The 24,445-nt window shown below is 39.1% G+C and overlaps 1 protein-coding gene across 4 annotated transcripts in view; it reads left to right on the top strand.

Moving 5' to 3' along the window:
• Positions 1-595: 595 nt before the first annotated feature.
• Positions 596-24,445, top strand: part of nfic (nuclear factor I/C) — a 44,042-nt gene continuing 20,192 nt past the window's right edge. For 3 of the 4 annotated variants that reach the window (XM_041792150.1, XM_041792152.1, XM_041792153.1), the window contains exons 1-8: positions 596-754; positions 9,038-9,208; positions 9,395-9,571; positions 10,016-10,199; positions 14,624-14,701; positions 14,866-14,940; positions 16,448-16,580; positions 20,721-20,842. In XM_041792150.1, coding sequence (XP_041648084.1) covers positions 674-754; positions 9,038-9,208; positions 9,395-9,571; positions 10,016-10,199; positions 14,624-14,701; positions 14,866-14,940; positions 16,448-16,580; positions 20,721-20,842 — 1,021 coding nt within the window. In that variant the 5' untranslated portion in view covers positions 596-673. Of the gene's footprint in view, positions 755-4,128; positions 4,477-9,037; positions 9,209-9,394; positions 9,572-10,015; positions 10,200-14,623; positions 14,702-14,865; positions 14,941-16,447; positions 16,581-20,720; positions 20,843-24,445 lie in introns of those variants that run through there. The other variant, XM_041792151.1, reaches the window with a different exon arrangement.

Here is a 24,445-nt window from a genome sequence, read left to right as displayed (position 1 = left end):
AGTGTGTGTGTGTGTTTGTATTTATAGTGAATACACATAGGCCTACACACATTTCTGTGTGCTATCAGTGTGGATTTAAAAGGTGGTCAACTTCTATCATTACAGTGACAAAACTGCAACGCATGAAACTTTCAGGGATAGGGACATAGTCCCAAATGAAATCAAGATTTCCAGTTCCTTGTTGCTTAGTCGTTTGTTTATTTAGTCTACATATCTTAACAGATTATCCAGAAAGATTGGGATGGGTTGTGTTATTGTTTATTCATGTAATAGGCCATACAGTAAAAACAGAAAACTACCCTACAGGAAAAGAAGAAGGGATAGATGAAGTGAAGAGACAGATAATTGGTCAAAGTGCCCTAAACTTATGGAGGCAGGGGAAGCCCCCCCAAAACGAGAAAATACATACTAAAGGGACTACAGTACATGTGCAGAAACACTCCAAGTCAGAGTCGTGGATTTAGCTAAAAATGACAGAAAGTAGCTACCGGGTAACACTAGTCTATTCTGCCGCAACCTACCGGGCGGGTGTGTGTGTGTGTGTGTGTGTAAGTGTTGATGTGTGGGGGGGTTACTGCCGTTGAGCCTGGAGCTTGACGCGGGACGTTTCTGGTCTCGAGCACCGCGGATTTACTCCACCTGGCACGCGCACGATGATGGAAATAAATATGGAATGATAACGCCAGACAACGCAAGATGGGCAGGCGTTGAGATCAGCTTTAACTTCTCCCGGTGGCAGCACAGCTTCGATATGGTAGGAGAATACCTGTTTCGGTACAGTAATGTAACCTAGTTAAGTGTCCCCTCCGATTGGTGTGCTGTTCCGTGTTTTCCAAAAAAGACGCAATGCGAGAAGTTACGCAGCTGAAAGTGGAGCAGAAAGAGGCATCCACGTCTCTTGGTGCCATTAAACCTTTGATTTAACCTATTTCCCCTTCTTCTGGACTATTTCTTGACCTAGGCCTATTTCCTTATTTACTTTGTAACAGTATCCAAACGTTTCACTGTATTTCGATATGTGGCGTTTGCCCATAAAGAGAACTTGTCACATAATGCCATAGAAAAAAACAACAAATAAACGATCACTTGCACGCCTGCAAATACCTAAACACAGAACAACACAACTTGTACGCAATTTCGATTTTTCAGTGGCCACCCTTTAATTCGGCGTGTATGAGATAAGCAAGCCATCACGCTGTTTTATTTGTTATCCACTTTTATATTAGGTTTAGCCTACCCGTGCTCCCAAATGATGACTTCAGTCGGAAACAGGCTACTGCACAGGGCGGAAGTCAGCAGTTTATAAAAATCGACATTTAGTGGAAAGAAAGCTCATTTTGTGCTTAAGGTCTTCGCCGAATTCCCCGAAGTAACACAAAACTTGCAAAGCTTTAAAGCATCATCTGAAATGTGAAGTATATCTGACATAAATAAGTCGAGCTTAAAGTCCTACACTTCTGAATGGAGTTTTGCATCATGTCGCCTCCATGCAGGGTAACGGGCGGATTTGCTTTGAACAGGCTCTACACTACAGGCAAATGTGGTTTCCGACCCCTGGCGGTTCAGTTGTACGCGGACATCATGCCATGGTGTGTATAGCTCTCTCAGCACTAGCTGTGGTGGGAGAAAGTCATTCACTTTGTGGCTTTTGAAGATGAACGTGCCGCGGCAGGCCCATCTGCCCCCTTTCCGTTTGTCATGCGGGACGGCGCAAAGCCAAGTTGAAGTTCACTCAAGCCTCCTATTGCCTTTTGTGTGTGCGTGTGTGTGCGGTGTGTGTGTTAGTCAGCAGAAAATGGCCGCAGTTAGAGCCAGTCGACTGACTTAGTCTGAAAAGCCGACAGAGGGCCTCCTGTCCGGGCATACAGCTGGGGAGGAGAGCCGCTGGGATAAACAGAGCTGCACCTGGTAGTCTAGATGCAGCCTTTCTGTACCCATGATCTCGAAAACGTTTTAAAAATTTCATTTGAAATGGGACAGCTCAGATGCCATCCAGAAACGTTGCTCCTCCATCCTCAGAAACCCAGGAAACAACATGTGACAGGTTAAACTTGATAGTCTGACTTTGATTAAATCCCTCTGAACGCTGTCACAGTTTCACTAGAAAAAGGGAAATCAGAAAAAAGAAACTAATTTAACAAGCATCTTTGCCCTGCTCAATGTAAAATATTCTGCACTGTCTCTTACTGTTTACTGTGTCTTAAACACTAAAAGAAAGCTCACTGTGGTAAATCCTCACCTCATATGCACATTGCACTAATTAATCTATTAACTGTAATTTAAATCACATTGGTAAAATGCCTCATCTCATGTGGACTTTGCACTAATTAATCTATTAACCGTGATTTAAATCACTGCAGTAAAATGCCTCACCCATATGCACATTGCACTAATTAATCTATTAACTGTAATTTAAATCACTGTGGTGAAATGTCTCACCTCATATGCATATTGCACTTACTAATCTCAGAAATCAGTAGGGAATAAGAATTAAACAGATTTATTTCAGCTGAAAGTGCTTTTTAAAAAAATAACTACATCTGAATAATGTTAACAGCTGTCAGTACAGATCCTCAGCTAATGAAATTCATGTACAGAGACGGTTTGAGTCATAACGGTACGTTAATATGTGAATATATTTATGGTAGTCTATAACAGTTTATACGACAAAATACGAAAGTTTAGAGCTGAACAATGAGAATTTGCCACATTAGAAATAAAGTAAAAGTTCAGCTGGTGTTAAAATCAAACTAGATTAAGTCAGAAATCCTGGGTACGCTGATCTCATTTTAAAATAGTCTGCAGCCTGAAGTTTGAGCATGTTCAACAACCACAAAGCGATGTTTTCACAGGTTACCTAAAGTAAGAAGTAGATTAATGACTAGAAACAGAAGAGAATGAACTGTTCTAAGGCTTCGTGTTCAGAAAACTTCAGCATTAATTTAATATCACATCCATCGCGGATAGACCAGGCTGATGTGAGCCTTCAGGCTCTGCTTTGTGTGCTTGAAATCAGGTCCAGTTAAACATCAGGAAACTTGATTTGTGGCCAGATATCAATATTCATGGGCTAAGAAACAGTTTGGATCTCCGTCGAGTCCAAATATTTCTGATTTAAGCAGATATTATTCAGTTTTTCTCCCATTTTCGCTGCTCCTCACAGAACAGACTTCCTTGTTTACATGCCTAGTGATCTCTGCACTCACATGTCAATGGACCAAAAGACAAACAGTTCAACCCAAGACACACTTAGGACCGCCCCCTCATTTGCATTGCATTTCATGCTGCATTTCATGCTGACTGTCTGTAGCATGAAATAAATAAATGTAAAAGCAGAGCACTTTTATTAATTGATATTTAATTCTATCTCTATATTTATTTTTATATTTATTTCCACTTTTATTTATTCATTTATTTATTCATATTTAATTTTTGAAACTTTTTTTTACTTTTATTTATTTATTTATGTATATGTTTTTTATTTTTGTATTTATTTCCATTTTTTTGTATTGAATTTTTGAATTTTCGTTTTTTATTTTTAACTTTATTTAGTTATAATTTTGGCAGGTTTTGTCCTCCATATATACATAGGGCTTTGGTTTTGTATCCTTCATTTTTGTTAATGTTTGGTCCAGTAGTGTACACAGCATAGAGATATTCTCCTTTTCTTAACCTCTTCTATTTTGACCAGTTAGGAACATTAATTAGCTTTACCCTGTTTGGAATTGTGTTTGTGTTGAAAAGGTGGAAAAAAAAGCAAGGGTACCTTGCTGCAGACAATACCACGTTGCTTACCTTTTGGAGGTCAGAGGATGACCCTCCCTCAAAAATCAGTCACTAATATTGCGTGGAGTCGCTTTGCATTTACCGTTGCTAGTTTTCTTGCGAACCAGTTGGCTCAGGGAAATCAAGGTGTAAGTATGTATTTGAGACACAGCGGATTTAGTGTGTAAGGCTGATCCTGAGATGAACTGCTATGCAGGGGCAGTTACTGAAGGCAACATATAAAAGCAGCTGTGGCTTTAAGCGCGCCGTTTGGGATGGGCTGAAGTCACAACGTCACAACAGTTCTTTCTTTCATTCCCGTCTCTTAATGGCACAAATCCCTGTGCTCCGTTACACCTCCTGGCCAAATATTCCCAAGAATGATTCTTCTGAGCTTAGACCACTCCATGGTGTTTTTCTTCGGGTTATTTTTCGGGGTCTTCAAGTTTTCTGCTGTGTCATCATTTCTAAAGTGAAGGCGGCAGACTGACCCGAAGCGGCCAGAGCCACCTCAAAAAATTTTCCAGCAGCACAGGAAGTGCAGCGTTTTCTCTTTTCGGAGGAGCTGCTGCTTCACTAAAGAAGAAGTCAGCGAAAACAGACAGGACATGATGAAAATTTAAAAAGAGATTATAATTTTCAGGCGTATTCTGGTTTGATCTAGCTCCTACTGTCAGCAAAATGATGTTTCCTCCTCGCATTCTGTCTCAGGTAAAAGTGCACCATACCTGTTGATAACTGTTGTTGCAGTAGCATACATGGGAAAAGAGCAATCACTTGTTGTAAACGATAAAATGTTTTCAGGTAGAAGTAAGCAGAAAATATCCCAGTTGAGTTTGTGTACGCATTTTCAGCATTTCTCTGCTAGTTGTCATGTTGGTGATAAGGTCTTCTTGAAATTATATGGATTGATATCAGGCATCACGCAGTAACTTAAGTTTAATGGACTGGAGAGCTGAATATAATGGGCTGCATCAGGTCAGTTGAACAGTCAGGGATTTGAATTAACACGTGCTTTTCAGCTGAAACATCCTGGGAGTGTTTGATGGATGTTTGATATTATCTGCCCTGTTTTCTACGGTTGGTCTGCTTGTAGGTTTGCATGGGCATGTGTCACTCTACAAAACTTGCATTTTTTCTGTCCCTAGCCTGACTTGGAATATTTCACTTGGGAAAAAATGTTTATGAAAACATTTTTTTTTTTTGCATTTCTGCACAAAATCACACATTGAACAATTACACTTTCTGAAGTAATGAATTCCTCAATATTGGTATTTTAACCCGTTAGAAAGATGCTACCACAGAAGAGCCTATCCCCATGATCATGTGTGGATGGAGAGGGCAGGATTTTGGGGTCAAAATAAGATTTTTTTTCCTGGCATTCAAAAACCAATAATATATAAAGGGCATTTAGACATACAATGTTAAAGACATTAAACAACAAAATGTCAAATATAGATTATTTTATAAAAGTAATTGTCCCTCAGAGCCATGCCACTGGTGTTACCCTATTAAAATCACTCATTTATTTTGAAATTAAAATCAAGGCGAGGTTATCACTGCACTTCCTGTGCCCCTTTCTTGATTAGAAATGCCCAGGATATTGTGAGTATAGAAGTAGTCAGTGTTAATGCTGACAGTTACTCAGCCTGTACTGAGACCACTTTTACTGGTGTGCTAATAGCATAAACTATCTTTATTTAGTGTTTTAATGCTGTTTATATTTAGCTCAACTGAGGTGGACATTTCCTGTCCTGCACAGATTATCTATAGCAGTGTTTTTCAATATTTTTTGCCCAAGGCACACTTAAGATCAAGCCAAAATTTCAAGGCACACCAAAACCTTATCTATGCAAACTAGCCTTTTACATGTTACTGTAAATCAAGTGTATAGCATTAGTTCAGGCAGGCCATGGAGTCAGGTGCTGCCACATAATGATGATCAGCTTATCTCCACACAAGCCCTTATGAACTGACGGCAAGCTGATTCATTCTAAGCATGGTATTGGCAAATTGCACTCATGCTGCCATATTTAAACTACTCTTGCCTGGCTATCTACAAGCCTCTTTTTACAGCCCTCCTCCACCCCAGCTCCTCCTTTATTCTGCCCGACTATATCGTTGGCATAACTGCTAAAGTAACTATTTATAACCACACATCATGTGTGTTTCTTGACAACGTGGTCCTGACCAAACTTGAGTTATTGTATAGTTGTAGTAGTTACTTATGGTTGTACCAGAGCACACCAGGACTTGGCTGAAGGCACATCAGTGTGCCTTGCCACACCGTTTGAGAACCACTGATCTATAGTGCTGTTGCTGCAGCGGCTCATCAATCACTTTGCAGGGCAATTAGGACCAAATTTTCCCTGAAGTCTAATAATAAGGGGGTGAAAGGTAACTAATTACATTTACTCAGCTAGTCAGATTGAGAAGTTTTTTGGGGGTAGTTGTACTTTTTTAGTACATTTTGAAATCAGTACTTTTTCTAATTAAGTTTTAACCAGAATTACTGTACTTTTACTTGAGTGCAGTACTCCTGCACTTTTTCCACCTTATGTTGACTACATAGTAGTACATACTGAGAGAATGATTGCAAATAACACCTCAAAACAGCAAAAACTGGAGTGCTGATATATTGGGGTCAAACATTTCTAACTTCCAAAGTGTGATTTTAACTAAATTCTGAGTAAAATGGTCTTCAGAGTTGGAGTTATTTGAAAGTGTCTGATCTAAGCTCTGTGATTTCAAATCAGGGGGATGAATGATTGGAGTTTCCCATGATGCACTTGGGCAGAGTGTTTAGATGTCTTTAGTTGTGTTTGGATGCTATCTGTTGTACAGACATTGTTTGTTTTTGATGTGAGACACATTTGCATCGTCAGTGAAGTTATCCCCTGAGTTAGAACATCGGCCTGTTACTTCAGGTGCTCCTACAAGAGGCAACGTGTGTATTCTTCTTCAGCGTACATTGCCTTGCTATGAGGTTGACTCTGATTTGTTCTTGCAAGAGGAGAGCCAGAGTTAGTGCAGCTCTGTCAAATTGTGAAATATTTACCACTTTCAAAGTGTAGTTAAACTCTATATAGTGTGGACCAGTATTGACTCTGTTTAAAATATTCAATTTGACTAAATATCAGTTAAATTAACACTTTCTATTTTGCTGTGTATTGCACTTAATCCCAAAGGTGTGACTTTACTGAACAACCTCCTGTTGTTTTTGCAAATAAGGAAAGATTATATTTTACTGTACAACTCCTCAGAAGCTACTCAGTACCTTAAGTAAATTTTGAATAAAATATTTTTTTTACTTTTATGTAAATAAACCTGTTGACCAGTACTTTTACCTAAGAACATTTTAATAAGAGTGACTGTACTTTTAAGTACAATAATCATGTACTTTTTCCACCTCTGCTAATAATGACCAGCTTTGCATGCCAGTTCATGTTGGTCCTATTATAAAAAGCATAAGTACAATGTTAACTAATTTAGGTCTCTGACTAATATCTTTTAGTGACTTTCTGGCTTTTACTTGAGTTTTTGAAGATATTTGAAGGACTTGATCATTTTAGTTTTCAAAGGCTGGAAATTTAATTATTTCCAAGTCAAGTTGGGTGTTGGTGCATGAGTCCCTTCATTGTACACTTGTGTTTGTAACTGTATTTTTGTGTTGTATTTTGTGCTTTGTATTGGACCCCCTCTAAACTATGGAATATGATTTGTGTCAAAAAGATTCAAACAAAACTTTTTCAGTATCAAACAAAAATTAGCAATTGAAAACAAAAAATGTGATCCAAGCAAAAAAATCATCCTGATCCTTTGTTTGCGTTTCTTGAGTTTTTGCTTTCAGTTCTGACACAAATGTCATGTGTGGGCGGGCTTTTCTGGGGCATATCTCTATTGGCCAACATTTTTCATTCCAGAAAATCATTTTAAAAAAAAAGTAATGTTAATTAAAAATATAAAATGTAAAATGACTGCATAAATATTTCACCCCTTCAAGTCAGTGGATGCACCTTTGGCTGCAATCACAGCACTGAGTCTGTCTGGATAGCTTTCAATCAAGCTTGCACATCTGGACACTGCAATTTAACTCCACTATGCTCTCTGAAACTGTTCAAGCTCTATCAGGCTGCACAGGGATTGGATGTATTGGGCTGAGGTCTGGGCTTTGACTCGGCCACTCCAGAACAAAATGTTCTCCCAAGCTGTAGTTCTCTTGTGGACTGAACAAGATTGTCCTCCAGGATTTTCCTTATTTTGCCACGTTCATTTTGCCCTCTACTTTTACGAGCCTTCCAGGACTGGCAACCAAGAAGCATCCCCACAGCATGATGCTGCCACCACCATGCTTCACAGTAAGGATGGTGTGTTTGTGCTGATGTACAGAATTTGGTGTCCGCCAACCATAGTGTCTTATCTAATTGCCAAAAAACACAATTTTTGTTTCATCAGAAAAAGAATGGTCTCCCACATCCCTTTTGGTGAACTTCAGTCAAGATTTAAGGAGCTTTCTTCAACAGTGGCTTTCTCTTTTCCACTCTCCCATAGAGCTTTGACTGGTGAAGAACCCCGGCAACGGTCTGTGTTGTATGTAGGGTCTTTCCCATCTCAGCTGCTGAAGCTTGTAACTCCTTCAGAGTAGACATGGGTGGCTGGGTGGCTGGCCTGATTCTTGATGATGGATTTAACTGAACTCTGGGGGATGTTCATTGCCTTGGGTTTTTTTGTATCCATCCCCGACTTGTACTTTTCAATAACCTTTTCTCCTAATTGCTGGGAGTTTTCTTTTGTCTTCATGGTGTAATGGTAGCCATGAATACTGATTAACCAGTGACTGGACCTTTCAGACGCAAGTGTCTTTATGCTCACTTTAGACACGTTCACTGCACTCCCTGATTGTTTCACTAATTGTGAGACTACTAGCACCAATTGGCTAGACCTCTGTTGAATTAGGTCAGTCACTTTCATTTTTTTTTTTTTTTGGTCAAAAAAGCCAAATTCTATTGACCATGATTGTTTTATAAAGATTCATAGAAAGTTCAAACATCCACAGGGGTGAATACTGTTTATAGGCACTTTACATTGTTAGCAGTCTAATGCTATCAAGGCTGTTGGTTAGCCAGATGTACCACTTGCTGCTGCAGAGCTAAAATGCTGAGAGGAGTAAATATCTTTCTAGAGTGAGCCTCTGCCTGTTGTTGAAGTTGGTTTGGTATCTGATAATTGTGTGTGTTCTAGTAATGTTTCTCTGACTGTTTTTTTTTTCTAGGATGAGTTTCATCCGTTCATTGAGGCTCTGCTACCCCAGGTCCGTGCCTTTGCCTATACCTGGTTCAACCTCCAAGCCAGGAAAAGGAAATATTTCAAGAAACATGAGAAGAGGATGACTAAAGAAGAAGAGAGAGCTGTGAAAGATGAACTGTTGGGTGAGAAGGCAGAGGTAGGAGGAATAAATTTAGTGGTTAGAAAAAATTAATTTTAAATTTTATTTACCAGTGAAGTTGTTGTTAATCTTTGGATATCTGTCACATGACAATTTATTTGTAAGACAATCTAGTCATCCTTAAACAATAAAATACTCAATATATTAATGGAAACAAATAACTTTATAGGATTATTTTTATAGGTGAAACAGAAGTGGGCAAGTCGACTTTTGGCCAAGTTAAGAAAAGACATAAGACCAGAGTGCAGGGAAGACTTTGTCTTGTCAATCACTGGGAAGAAAGCTGCATGCTGCGTCCTGTCAAATCCTGACCAGAAAGGCAAAATGAGACGCATAGACTGTCTCCGACAAGCTGACAAGGTGAACTACACTCTGTCCAATATGTTGTGTTTATTTTCATCACTACTACTGTTGCATCAACACCTGAGAAGACATGTTTAGTGTATTAATCTAGCTTTAAACCCCAAATTGTATCTGCCAGCAGACAGGGGGACACAGGCAAGAGTAAAACATTTCTATTTCAAGATTCGATGTTATGTTGGGGTTCTGTTGTGACATTGAGAGTACTTAAGAAGTGAGAACAATTTGTCAAATATATGTTTTTATGGCATGGATTTTAAAAGTAGACATAGCAATATTGGAGAAGACTTTGAACATGATTATTATCTCTCAGGAGATAATTTCTCACTTATGGCAAATATTCTTGTCACATCTCAGATTGCTCAAAGGGGATCAGTGCCAAGGCTGAGCAACATTAATATACAGTGTATAAGTTGATCATTGATTGTATCCTCTGTTTCCTAGGTGTGGAGGTTGGACCTGGTGATGGTGATTCTTTTCAAAGGGATACCTTTAGAAAGCACAGATGGAGAGCGGCTGATGAAGGGGGGCCAGTGCTCCAATCCAGTCCTGTGTGTCCAGCCTCGACACATCTCTGTCTCTGTCAAAGAGCTAGACCTCTACCTCGCTTACTATGTACAGGAGAGAGGTAAGTTCAGCACACACTACAGTTGTGTTTTATTCATATGATTTATTTGTGAATTAAGCTACTGTAAACCCAGGTAAACTTTGATACAGATGAACTAGAGCCCTATGCAGAACTCGTTCCTTAATCCCGTTCCTGCTGGATTTCTGACCATTAATGCCCACTCAAGCAGCCCTTACCATCCACTCCCGCCTGCACCCACATCTGGTGTGTAAAATCGTTTCTGCATCCTGCACTGATTCTGAAAATCTGTGTTAAATATTCAAAATAGCAGATTTAAAGGCTATAGTAATATGTTCACTTTAGCACCCAGATCAAATTTCTGGTTTCCAACCAGTACACATAGGAAGTTTTCTGGGAGGTATTAAGGACAATTTGAGCAACAGTGTGGCATGCAAATCAACACAGACAGACAGACACGCTCAGGGTTTTTTTCAGGGGGATCTACAAGGTTAATAGTGCTGCTGTTTGTAACACAAAGGTTTTCTGACATCTTTTGAACGGAACTCTTTGTCATGGGTCTGTAGTAACCATTCGTAGTTATGTATTTATGGTATGTGTTCAAGTTTATAAGTGAAAGTAGCTTAAACAGAGTCAAGGTCTTGTGGAAGGGACAAAAGAGTTTTATTTTTCCAGCTAAATCTACAGTAACAGCATGTCTCTATCTTTGCTTACCTAAAACTGAGGCTGAAGTGATCAGTGCAGCTGCTCGCTCCTCAGTCTGGGACAGTTTCATGCTGCTGTCTGGCTGGCCTCCAGTCTGGGTGCTTGTTCTTTTAAGAGGCACATCACATCTTTTTGTCTCAAGATATGATCATTTTTTTATCTGAAATTAAAAACTGTGTTTATGTACCAGAATGTGAATGGCTGTTAATATATTAAATTTACATTTCACAGTGCCACAAATTTAATATTGAAACTTCAGCTGGAGTTCGACTGTACACACCATTGCTGATGACAGCAGCAATGATTTTCTTCCAGATGAGGTGTCTCTGACCTTTGAATCCCACATTTCAGGCAGAGAAACACCACAATTTAATTATTTTCTTCTTTTCTTGTTGTGGTATCTCTTTGCTGTATTACTGTACGTGCCTAGCTACCATAAACTCTATGGCAATGCGATTCAACTTTGAATGTATAGGGGCGTGAGAGTTAAATGATGATACAGCCCAAACCTCTAATGGTACCTGACCTATTTCTGATGAAGACATGCTCCAGCACAGAGACGAGAAGGTCAGAGTAGCCAAACCCAAGATAGACTGTACAGCTCAGGGAAAGATAATCTGGCTGCATGCCAGCCTGAAACATTAAGATGCATGGTATTCTGGAAATGTTTGTAACTGAGATGTTGTGATGATGTAAGCTGTTCATCATGTAAGCCTCAAAAGGAGAGGAGGGTATGGGTAGCTACTAGCAATAAAAGCATCTAAAAAGTTTGATCTTTGCAGCGTGACTGAGTGTCTCCTCTCAACCACTGTGGTCACTGTTGCTGTCATTTCCACCTATCAGAGCTTTGCTTAAGATGATTCCTGCACACAAACCCATGCTGGTTTCCACACCAGACTGATATGAGTGCCAATATTGTAGTTTCTCTTGTGGCAGTGAGCAAGTGGTTCAACTATTTGTTACACAGTCTGTCTCACTGATGATGTGCTGGAAACATTTAAGCAGCAGAGCTTTCTGCATTGTGTGTCAGAGAGGATTGTCCATGTTAGATATTACCAAAACAATAAAAAAAGGGGAAGAAATGACTTCAGCCACAAAGAGAGGTCTCATTGTTATTTAAGGCTGTCCCAGAACACTGCAGAAAAACGGTGAGAGCAACGTGACAGCTGTAGAGTAAGCATTAAAAGTTCTCTGTCCGTATGTTCATCCTTACTCATTTCTGCATCTCTGCACCTTTCCCTGTACAATAATGAGACAGGATTTCCTTTTAAGCTGACATTTAGTGCCATGGCTTGTAAGGTTCTACATTAGATAGCGATCTGATGGTGCCACATTTGTAAGGAGCACGCATTTGTGGGACGAGCAGCGGAACTGACTTTGTGAGTTGCACCGATGAAAACTTTTCCAGATCTCTCCCAATTCCAAACAGCTTATTCTGCTATTGACTCGTGTTTGGTGGATTTGATGATTGAAGTCTGAAGAAGCTAGACATATTGGCAATTTAATAATTATCCATTTAACAAACAGGAGCCTCAGTAGCATATGGAAGAACCAAACACAGCCACAACAGCCTGGTACCTCGTCCTCATGCTGGTCACCAGCCTGGTCACACACTGCTGTGGGATGGCATCCCATTCTTCAACCAGCATTCATCGCAAGTCAGTCAACATGGTTGTGTTGGTCACTCTGGCAAGAACAGCACACCTAAGCTGATCCCACAAGTGTTCAATGGTGTTGAGGTCAGGACTGCTGGCAGGCCTTTCAGTCCTTTCCACTCCTAAATTCTGGAGGTAGTCTCTGATAAACCCTGCTCTGTGGAGGTGGGTGTTGTCATCTTGGAAGATAGAGTTCGGCCCCAGGCTGTGGAGATATGGGATTACCACTGGTTGCAGAATCTCTTCTCGATATCACACTGCAGTGAGATTACCAAACAGGCACTTGGTTATCAGCACCTGGGGGAACCAGCAGACAATCAACAGCAAAATAAGCCATTTAGCATTGGCAGAGAACCTTTGGCAAATTTTTCATGGGTGCAGCCCACATACTCAGCTCTGCTGCTTATCCCACAAATGCATGTTCCTCATAAATGTGGCATCATTTAACGAGGAAGTAAACAGGCTTTCCAATGGTATAAGATTTATTGCCACAAAGCAATGTTACAACAAAGAAATAATCCACCAAACACAAATGTCCTTACTTTGTTTATGCCATCTGTGACTGGTTTTATAAAACCAGTCACAGATGCATGGAGAGAGCGTGAGACAGGAAGAGTTATCATGCTACAATCAGAGGTTTTAAGGTTGCAGAACTTTTAAAAAGTCTTTCTAAGTAACATTATCAAGTTAATCTCCTTATTCTGGTGAAATCTTTAGATTATCCTTTTTCATATATTGTTAGCTTTAGATACTCTTATTTTTAGGTGTTAAAACAGAAAACATCTCTCCCTCATGTGATCAATGTGTTATATGAAACTACTCATTTGTAAAATGTTAAAAGTAACAAAGTCAAGCTAACCAGAATAAAAGCTTTATAAAGAAAATAATTTTCTTTAGTCATTAATAATTAATAATTTTGTATTAACTGAATAACCTCCAGAAATTGTTGAATTTATTCCAGAATTCAGGGAATTAAGTGTTGGATAGTTAAAATTTCTTAGGGGAGGACCCCCAGACTTCCATGTTATTTTATAGTACTTGCTGTGATTGGGGGTGTAATCTGTACTGTTGTGAAACTGTAGTCAAGTTCTTTAACAACTGGTCTACCAAGGTGCCCACTTTAAAATTTTTGCATTGATATGTCAGAAATCATCAATTTGGGCATAAATGGCCCCCCAAAAATTATTTGTCCTGTACCAATTAACATTTCATTAACTGTACATTAGATTAAAAAATTAAAAAAAATTTCCCATGTATTGAGAAATCTCATTTGCCTTTCATTTTTTACCTTTTTCTGCACAAAAAGTATTAAGTTATCTCAGTTCAGGACTTGAAAAGTCTTATATTTGATTTTTTTTAAAGTGTGTTGGATCCCTGGCTTGTAAACTGCCCTCTACCGGCAAAATATGTGGATGAATTTTAAGCAGCAGCAGAACCTTGGGGAAATGAAAACGTGGCAGTTTCAGACAAAATTTCCTGAACGCTTGAAGCAAAAGTGTCTGATTAGTCCATAAGTTTTGTCTTTATCTGACTAAATCTGCCACTTTTTCTGCTGGCACTCATGGTGCTTTTGTTGGCAAGATGTGATGTTGGTCTGTTGTCGTTGTCACACATGAATTAAAAAAAAAGGAGCAATGTGGAATATTCAGCTCCACTTGAATATTCTGCTCCAGTAGTAGAGACTTAGAGTGAAGGGGGAAAGAAAACATTTACAAATTTGTGACGCTATCTTGGAAATGATATCTATTTTTAGAAACAATGCCTCTAAAGTAGAAACACTACTAGGACTATAGATGCTTCTACTTTTTGCAGTAATAATAAAAACAACTTTATGTTGTTGTTGTTGTACTGAGTGTAGTTAGTATGATTTTAAGAAGCTTGCTGACTTTGAGAAGAGCAAAGCCTCTGAGGAAAAATTCTTCATTATAAACAGCTGAGAAGCAAAGAAAAACTCCACTGTGGGGTATCACAGGTTGGACCTGGAAAACCTCTCATAAGTACTCCTCCTGCTTCTCTGAAAACAAAGGCTTTCATTTTAAAACTGAAACTTTATATTTCCTCTCCCTCACTCGCTTTCTTTCTCCCTGTCTCTCCTTCTCACTCCAGAGTCAGAGCAGAGCAGCCGCAGTCCCAGTCGTACAGGAGTGGGCTCTGATCAAGAGGACAGTCGAACTGCCACCATGGGTAATGAGAAGAAGCTCCCACTAAAAATAGCAACATTCATTTTTGTAATGATGTAATCTGAGCATGTGTACACTTTGTATTACCTTTATGTAGACTTATTTTTCATTTTATTTTCTGGCCTTCGGTTTATTGTCTAAAAACAGTGCTGCTTTTATGTTGTACAGATGGTCCAGATTTCCAGGAGAGTTTTGTGACATCAGGAGTTTTCAGTGTCACCGAGTTGGTACAGGTCTCAAGAAGTAAGTCTACATAAAGCAAAACCATCTTAGGTTTTCTAACATATTTATGTTTTACAAAAAATGTGGTTGAGTTTGAGTTATATGTGTGATTGCAAGGTGGTTATTTGAACTGATAATTGTATGTTTTTATTATCTATGAATATTATGCATGAACACTCTAAAATGGCATACCCCTAAATATTTTGGAAACACAAGTTGCCCACTCTCAACTAACGCTTCAGTCCAGTTCAGACCAAATACTCATGATGGGTCGGCTTTAGAATGTCTCTGGCGAGAGTCGCAGCAGTCTGAACAGAGCCATTGCTGCTCGACTCAAGCCGTCTGATGTAGTCGCCAGCGATTCAGCCTGTCAAGCCGCAAACAGCAGCTTGTATAACACAGCAAGTGAAAAAATGCGAAAAGGGAAAACTAAATCTCATTTGGAAAGGCTATAAATGCAAATTCTGTGAGATAGTCATGCTATTAATTTTAGAAACAATATCTCTTTAAACACAGTCACTCAATCTTGTTATAGCAAAGATATCCGCTGAGAATAATAGATTTTCTGCAGACATATGTGGCTCCCACAGCCTTGAATTTCTCACGAATGACCAAAAAGCGCAATGCTTCCTGCTTATGAGTGCAGCTCTATTTCAGTTTTTCACATTTATCTTCTTCTTGGAAATAATTAGGCCTACAACTATCACTTTTAAGATTTAACATGGAAATTTCAGTCTGCCAAACTCCTGTCTCCTTCATCGTCTGCACATCACCCTTAAATGTACAGCTGATGGAGGGGATGGCCAAGTTATCGGACCCAAATTAACATGTGAAAACTTTAAACAAGATATACACAGTCATTTCAAGGAGCAGATATATAAAAGAAACAAGCATTTGAAAAAGCTCTTTTTTTCCAGCTGCATTTGTAAGCAGGCCGCGCTGCGCTTTTTAAGATAATCCATGAGAAATTCAAGGCAGTTGAAGCTAGATTTGTCCATGAAAAATTGATTGCTCTCTGTGGATATCTCCGTTATAACAAGACTGAGCAAGAAGAGCATTTTTGTAATCATATGTGCCGTAAAATTGCACATCCGCACTACAATGTTGATGACAAGGAAGAGTAATCACTCTTGTGTACCCGCATATGATAACAAGGCATGATCATGACAAGATAAACAGTGGAACATTGCAAGCAGTTGCAAGTTTCAACCCGTCTCATTGCGAATCATTGGTCTGAACTGGGCTTTAGGTGTTGATGCAGTTCAATATTCACAGTCTGTTTTTGTTCAAATAATTGGTGCTGAATGCAAACCATCTGGCTCCCTTTATCAATTAATTTGTTGGAGAGGTGGAGTCGTTAACCACAAAAAAGAAGGCTTTTTGATTATTTTAATTTATAATTTAAAGTCAGCCACTCAGGTTGTCTTTTCTGAGTTAAGTGTTTTACACACAACACAGGTTTTTTGGATATCATACCAGTTTTTGGAACCATAATCATAACCCAGATTTGTGTTCTCTTTGTCTGTAGCTCCTGTAGTCACAGGAGTGGGACCTAGTTTCTCTATGGGAGAGCTCCAGGGCCATCTAGCATATGACCTGAACCAGTCTGTCAACCAGCCATTAAGCCTCAGACGATCACTGGCCAGCACGTCATCCAGTGGGTAAGCACCACATACACATGCACAGGAGGACACCAGCCCTGTTTGACAGGAGATGGGGTGGGGAATCTCATGAGGCAATACTGTGCATGGTTCAGCAAAATCACAATGCCAACAAAAAGAACATACTAAAAAACAAAAACATAATGCAGAAGTTTAATTACTTGCACAGAGATTGCATAAGATGCGTGCATGCAGTTTATGGTCATGCACAGGCTGAAGGGAGTAAATGTTACCACCTTCCCACATTCACTCCACTAAATTCTCATGATTATTTGATTAAAAATAATGTCCTTCAGAGGTGGAAAAAGTACATGACTACTGTACTCAAGTAAAAGTACAGTAATTTTGCTTAAACTTTTCTAAAGTAAAAATGATGGTCTATAAATGTACTCAAGTAAGAGTAGAAAGTATCTAAAGTAAGTACTGAGTAGCTACTAAGGACTTGTACAGTAAAATATGATCTTTTCTTATTGGTAATAACAACAAGAGAGCTCCAATCAGATTATTCAGGTAAAATCACTCCTCAATTATAAAATGAAATACACCAAAATCAACAGTGTCAATTCAACTCATATAGAGTTAAATTTAACTCTTTAAAATTGTCTGTTTTTGTCCACATTACATACAGCTAAACTACACTCTCAAAATTGTGTATATTTTACAAAATGACAGAACTGCAGTTACAAAACCTGTGGCAAGGTGGGTCTTCTCTGGCACTACTTCTCTTAAGTAGAAGTAAAAGTATGGATTTAAAAATGTACTCAAAAAAGTAAAATTACCCAAAAAGAGGACTCAATCACAGTAATTTGAGTAAATGCAACTGGTTACTTTCCACCCTTATCCCTCCTGTAGAGATAGATTTATTGCACAGTAACTTGCGATATAAATCACTTTGTTTCAGTTGACTGACTGAGAGTGAACCTGGTGATGTGAAAAGGTCAAAGACAGAGCTGACCAAAGGGGGTTTGACTCAGTGAGCAGAAATGCCTTCTGGAGGATTCTGGAGTTCTGCAGGATCCCATGTTCCCTTATCCAGCTGAAGTCTGCCCTATATTCTGGTGCACAGAGCGCTATAAAGTGTGGTGGCTCCACCTCTGACTTCTTACCAGTTGGTTATGGGGTGAGGCAGGGGTGCGTCTTAGCCCCTATACTCGTCAGTACCTGTATGAACTGAATAATGGGGCGATAACAGGGGCAGTGAACTGTGGAGTGTCTTTGGCGATGTCCAGATCTGAACTTTGCTGATGATGCTGTGATCCTTGTGGAGACTGTAGATGTCCTTGTGGAGCTCTTAACTTGCAGAGTGAGGAGGCTGAAGCATGCACAACTCCTGGGCCAAAACAAAGATCCAGGCATTAGGGGACGCCTTGGATGCTGCCAACAAATCTATATCTGTAAACGGTGAGAGCAAGACAGTTGTAAAGCATTTCACCTACCTTGGCTGTGAGGCTGAGATCAGCTGCAGACTTGGACTTGTGCATGGGGCGATGGGTTCAATGAGCAAGACAGTGTGGAGTTCCCGGTATTTGAGTGTGTGCATGAAAGTCTGAGATTTTTGGTCCTCGGTCCTCTCTGCTTTTACTGTACTCTTGTGAGGCCTGGACATTGATGGCCAGGATCGCTGACTGGTCTTCTTTGCGATGACTTCTCTTCGGCATATTTTTGGTTATTATTAGCAAGACTGTTTGTCTAATGCTGACGTGTTCAGGAGAGTGGGGATGGGAAGAGTCGGCTACCTGAACAGGATCCCATAAAAGCACAGCTTTTATGGGATCCTGTTGGTCTTTCCCATGTTCCAGCTCATAGCAGAGTCTTAGAATGTACTAACAAGAGCCTTTTTCCACAGAATACACCAAGACAGCCATTAAGCATGCTTTTTCTCACATCTCAAACTGTGTGTTGTGCCTAAGAAGTAAAATATAGATCAAAATAATGCTATAGTGAATCCTTGAAAGTGTGGCCTTTACAGAATTTACTCTCCCAAAGGCCATGTGGCATAATCTTCATCCTAAAATGTAGTATACCCCAAACACTCTGTCTCTAAAATGAAACCCTCTAACCAGGGGCCACTCTGAATGGACTACCATTATCCTGTGCGATGAAGAAGAAAGGGCAGCCTCTTTAGTTGTACCATGCCCTAAAACCAGTTAGTGCTGAGATAGACTCTAGCTCTTGAGTAGGATAAAGCATGCAAAGATGATAGATAATGTGAAAAAAGATGGTTTGATGGATGGGTTTCACTAAAGTTTAATAAAACTGAGTAACATTTTGATTTGGAACACAAATTTGCAACTTGAGAGCAGGGGTCATTATCACACTATGGTGTACTATTACAAGGTAAACATAAATTGTTTGGGATTCATAATTTTTTTTAACACAAATGGGATTGCTTAAGCCTGATTTACACTTCTGAAATCTACACCATACAGTGTATACTGTAGCCCTACACAGAGGATAGTGGATGTACATCTCCCCCCAAACTACTACTAAAACTTCTGTCCAAACAATGTAGACTGCAAGCCCTGCAACTGGTCCACTGTGTAGCACTGGGTGACTGCCAGTCTCTTAAAATTACTGGCATAATGTGTGTACTCTTTATCCTTCTTCCAAGAAGCGTAAACCAGTTAGTCTGAACCTCTGATCTTATTAAAAAATCTGAAGCATACAATCACATTTTGGATAAAGAACAGAAGCAGGAACAGGAAGGAAAATGTAGACATTTTGACAAGCACTTCCTGCTTTTGAGATCAGTACCCAGATTGAGAGACTAGAACAAATTTGATGGCTTTTGGTAAAGTTGAATTGCACCATTCCATCATAAACACTTATATTTTCATGAGAATACAGATGTGGTTGAAACAGACTTATGTTCCTGTTACTTTGACTTAATTGCCTGTTTTAGTGTGCTTTTTAAAAGATATGACTCTGCTTTACAAGTCAGATGTAGAAATAGAATATAAATATATTCACTCTTTTATATGCTGAGCCAAAAGATTTAAAAATGCTTCTTAATTTTGTCAAATGTCTGTCAGAAGTTTCACTAATGAGCAAATACTAAAATCTAGTTACTGTTTAGTGACTAAAAATGACTGAAAAATTTTAGAATTTACATGTACTAAAAGTAGGCTTAAACAAGACTAAAACTAAAGATTTGTTCTTATATAGAAACTATTGGCTTATATTTTTCACTGAAGACTAAAACTAGGAGCGAAACTAGCTGCCAAAATTAACACTGTTTAAAATGTATATACGTGTTACAGGCATACAACTCAGAGTTTGTTGATTAAAACTGGTTTCAGGGAATCAAAAAGTGTTTTATTAATGACCATTTGGAGTAGGTGGTTGTTTGTCCAGCAGGTGGCATTTATGTCAGGTTATCAAAGAGCAGTCTATGTGCAGCTAAAGTGCACAAATGAAAAAGTAAGCCATTGCAAATTAAGACCGTCATCGAGACAGTGCCTCCTAATTTTATTGGCACTGTTTTGAGAGGCATCCGACTGCAGACCTCTATGGTGGGGCGTTTTGGGCTCAGCAGACCCCTACAATGGGGTGACCATAAGGGGGAAAGTGACGTATTAATCCTTGTTGGGTTTTTTTTCTTGGTTTGTGGTGTGCTATTTTCAATTTTATCCCCTACCCTTTACCCTTACCCGAACCCTCTTTGGGTTTTCCTTAGTTTTTGGTGCATTAAGTTTAAAATTATCCCCCACAGTAAATTTTTGATTTTTATTCAGAAAATTCTGCCATGAAAAAAAGAGTCGCAATGTAACCTCTGACAGTGAGCTGAAAATTTTCCTCATTCATTAGGTGATTCTGGCTCTGGCTTGGGTAACCTTCGTATCTTCTCCCTTCAGTCGAGTTCACCCCATTGTAGAGGTCTGCAGCCAAATGCCCTACCATAGAGGTCTGCAGCCAGATCCTCTTGACTGTTTTGGACACTTCTCGAAATATGGTTCTAAAGAAATGCTAAAAAAACATGTAATGAGATGAAGTTTAACTGGTTTTGTTGAAGAGTCAGGCTGATGGCTCAGAGAGTCCATCCATCCATTTTCTACACTGCTTATAGGATAATCTCAAAACTTTGATGAGATGAACTGGAATTCAACCCATGAATATTGTACTGTGTGTATGTGTCTGCAGGAGTAAACGTCATAAGTCTGGCTCTATGGAGGAAGAAGCTGACAGTCCAGGAGGGGAGTATTACCACTCACCTTCCTCTCCTGCCAGCAGCTCCAGGAACTGGACTGATGACATGGAAGGAGGTAAAAGAATAACAACAACTTAACTTGTAGTTTTCAGTGTCTACAATGAGAGACATGGACAGCAGTTATCTCTAAAAAGTGCAATATTTATATGTTCATTAAATAATAGACTCATTAATGTTAGCTTTATTATGTATTTTCAGTATGCTTAGCACATTTGATAAGAATCATAAGTGTATTGTCTATTATTCTCTGATGATAGCGAGTAGAACCACTTTGAAGGACCATACCAGTGTTTATTTTACTTAATCATCTCTAGCTTAGTGTCTCAGGCTTTTTTTCTAATTCTAAAAAGGAAGCACTTTTTGATAAATATTTATCAGAAAATGTAAAAGACTTTAAAAGGGAGAAGTGGAAATACCTCCTTCTTGTTCTGATTTGTGTATTCATGTTTCCTATCATTTAACACAGACCCAAACAGTAATGCTGAAACAGTCACATATATGCTACTTTAGTACTGAGTGTCTACTGAGGAGTTTGGCAGTGAAATCTGATCTTTCCTTATTGGCACAAACAAGAAGGGAATAGATCTCAAACCAGGCTGTTTAGGGAAAGTCACATCACTGTAATAAAGTAAAATACACAGCAAAATTGACAGTGTTAATTAGAGCTGCACAACTGACTCGTAAGCGTGATCAGAATTCTGACCACAACTGTTGGCAATTTTTAATGTTTTAAATTCGTGCTCCGACCGTGAAAATCTCTACGTGATCACCTGTTTAAAATATGATTTTGAAATACATTATCCTGTTTAAATCTACTCTGGTTATACACTAGGTTTTGTGAATATTCTTATACATTTTGTTCTTCTCTATATTCTATCAGTATTGACACTAAAATAACAAAACTTACATTTTAGCAGCTTCGCTCAAGATCCCACTGTAACTTGTGATCTGTATGAGATCGAACATTTTTCCCTTTATATCATATCTTTTGCTGCAGTTAAGTTACTGTTAAATTGACAATAAACTGGAGGGAACTCTAACTCAGTGGAAAACTTCATACATGGTGCAGATGTGTCTAACAGCAAAAACAACAACAATCAGATAGGAGCATGACCAAAAGAACCCCAGCAGTGGTCTCTGTGCAACAGGCAACATCTAAACACATATGAAACACATCTATACACTCTTCCCAAGGGCATGATGGGAAAATCTGCCCACACAACCCCCCTGATTTGTGATTGCAGAGTTCAGAGTTGAACTAACATTAGATCAAAACTGTCAAATAACTCCAACACCAAAGACCATTTTACTTAGGATGGAGTTAATAATTACACTTGGGGAGTAAAAATGAACTATGAAATGTTTAACCCTGAGATATCAAGGTGTATTTTGGGATCTAATGTTGATTCACACTTTTGCTACATGCTATAATGTAGTCAACAGAGGTGGAAAAGTAGAAGAGTTTGTACTCAAGAAAATATACAGTTACTCTGGTTAAAACTAGCTTAAGCTGAAGTAAAAAGTACTGATTTCAAAATGAACTGAAAAAGTACAAGTACACAAAAATGACTCCACTACAGTAATCTAAGTAAATGTAATTAGTTACTTTCCAACCCTGTGGCTCAGTAGGTAGAGGTGGTTGTCTCTTAACTGTAAGGTCAGGGTTTTGATGTCCATCGTCTGCAGTCACATGGCGATGTCTTCTTGGGCATATAGTTAATACTGCAGGACGCTCTAAATAGAAGTCCTAGTCATCACTGTGTGAATGTGGAGTGAAGGGGTGTGATTAGGTAGGTGTGACCTACGGTGAGAGAAGTGGTTTGAGTGTTCGGACATCTAGAAAAGGGCTATGCAAGCTCAAGTCCATTTAGCATGTACTATGTACAAGTACACACTCACACCGAGTGTAGCTAGGAGAAAAAAAATACTCTGCAATGTCTGATTTTATCAGTATTAAAATACACCCCCCAAAAAGACAGAGTAGAGCAGTATAAACACTGAAGACCCTGTAAAGTGAAATTCAAAATTTGTGAAATATGTGAAAACACTGAGATCTACATGTGACTAAATTTTGGATTTAGACCATTAGAAAGTTTTTCGCCTCTTTCCTGGCTGGCGGGGAAAATATGTCACCAAGCCCACAGGGGGGAAGGCCCTGCCCTCTTTACACCACCGTGATATAAAATCACAGAGCAGTTCATCTCTACAGTCACAGTAGTCTATGGATAATTTAAAGCATCATAACGGAGATTTCAGCCAGGAAATGGACTTTGTCTCTTCTTTGGCACAGAGTCAGGCAGCCATGCTTTGATTGTAAGGTCAACTTGAAGTCAAGGGGCAGGATAATGCTGTGATTGCTTTCCTCTATAGAGTGGTGCAGGAATGAGTCCTAAAACGCGGAAGTAAGTTAGCATTTTAGCACTTACGGTTCCCTCGTCTGAAAGTCTATGGTAATTTTGAATGCGTTTTCGGTTAAATGCCTGAAATAAGGTCTGTGGCGAACACAAGCTCAGGAGAGTTTAACATTTTATCCTACGACATAAAATACATCTGAAACGTGCCCCACCTTTGAATTTTGTATCTGTTCATGTCTTAATAAAGGCGATTGCTAAAAGATAGCTTACAAGGACTACATACGTCATCATCTGAAGCGCGGCAACTGAGCCGTTCAGTTGTATCCGTGTGTGATGAGGTAAATTCAGTCAACCGTGTTGTAGTTCAATATAGCATGATGTTAGCTTTTTACTTTCGACAGTTAGATTAACAAACCAGATATGATGCTGATATTATCAGTTTATGAATATTATCTTTATCAACAAAACGTGTAAATTTTATAAACTTTTATTGGACACAGAGCTTATTTTCAGCAATAATCCAAAAACCCATTGAAAAATCCCATAGGCTCCACGCCAAGGGAACCCATGCAACGCTAACTTCAGGGTTTGCATACAAAAATAACGTCACGACTGCACCACTCTATTCAGACTGTAGAATTCTTTAAAAATTAGTGGATCGTATTTTTCCTGAGTGGGTGTGGCTTCAGCTCATTAACAGATGCACCCACACCATCCTAGAGCAGATTTTACTGCCTCATTTTTCATGATTTTAAAGCTTCAATTTATAAACTTGGAGATGTTTTATCTGACTAAAATTCGACCTGGGGATTCATAACACAGTGACCTATCATACAACAAACATATTTTCACTTTACAGGGTCTTTTGAAAAGGCCACAGTAGTTGCATACTCAAGCAGAAACATTCTGGAGAACCACTCAAGTTAGTGCACGTAAAAAGCACATTCCTGATAAACTTTCACCATACTGATTTTTTTGGATGTTTAGTGGGCTTCTATGAGCATAGGGCTCTACAATTCAGCAGTCACCTGCTGAATACACCTTCTCTGCTTACGTATTATCCAACCATGATTCATAATTCTGTCTGCCTCATTACGCAATTCCAGTGCAAACAATGTGATATTAACAAAAATATGAGATGTATTTTGTCATAAATATTGTGCTCCATAATTTTCTCTGCTGCTCCTAAAGGATCTCTTTTAATATTCCAACAACCACATATGCACTGACCAAAAAAGCATACATTATCCAGTCCGTACAAATCTTAAGAACAGAGAATACATTTTCACTTACAGCAGTGTATA

The sequence above is a fragment of the Cheilinus undulatus genome, linkage group 7, assembly GCF_018320785.1.
Source record: "Cheilinus undulatus linkage group 7, ASM1832078v1, whole genome shotgun sequence".
NCBI lineage: Eukaryota > Metazoa > Chordata > Actinopteri > Labriformes > Labridae > Cheilinus > Cheilinus undulatus.
This window is presented reverse-complemented; position numbering and strand designations above follow the sequence as displayed.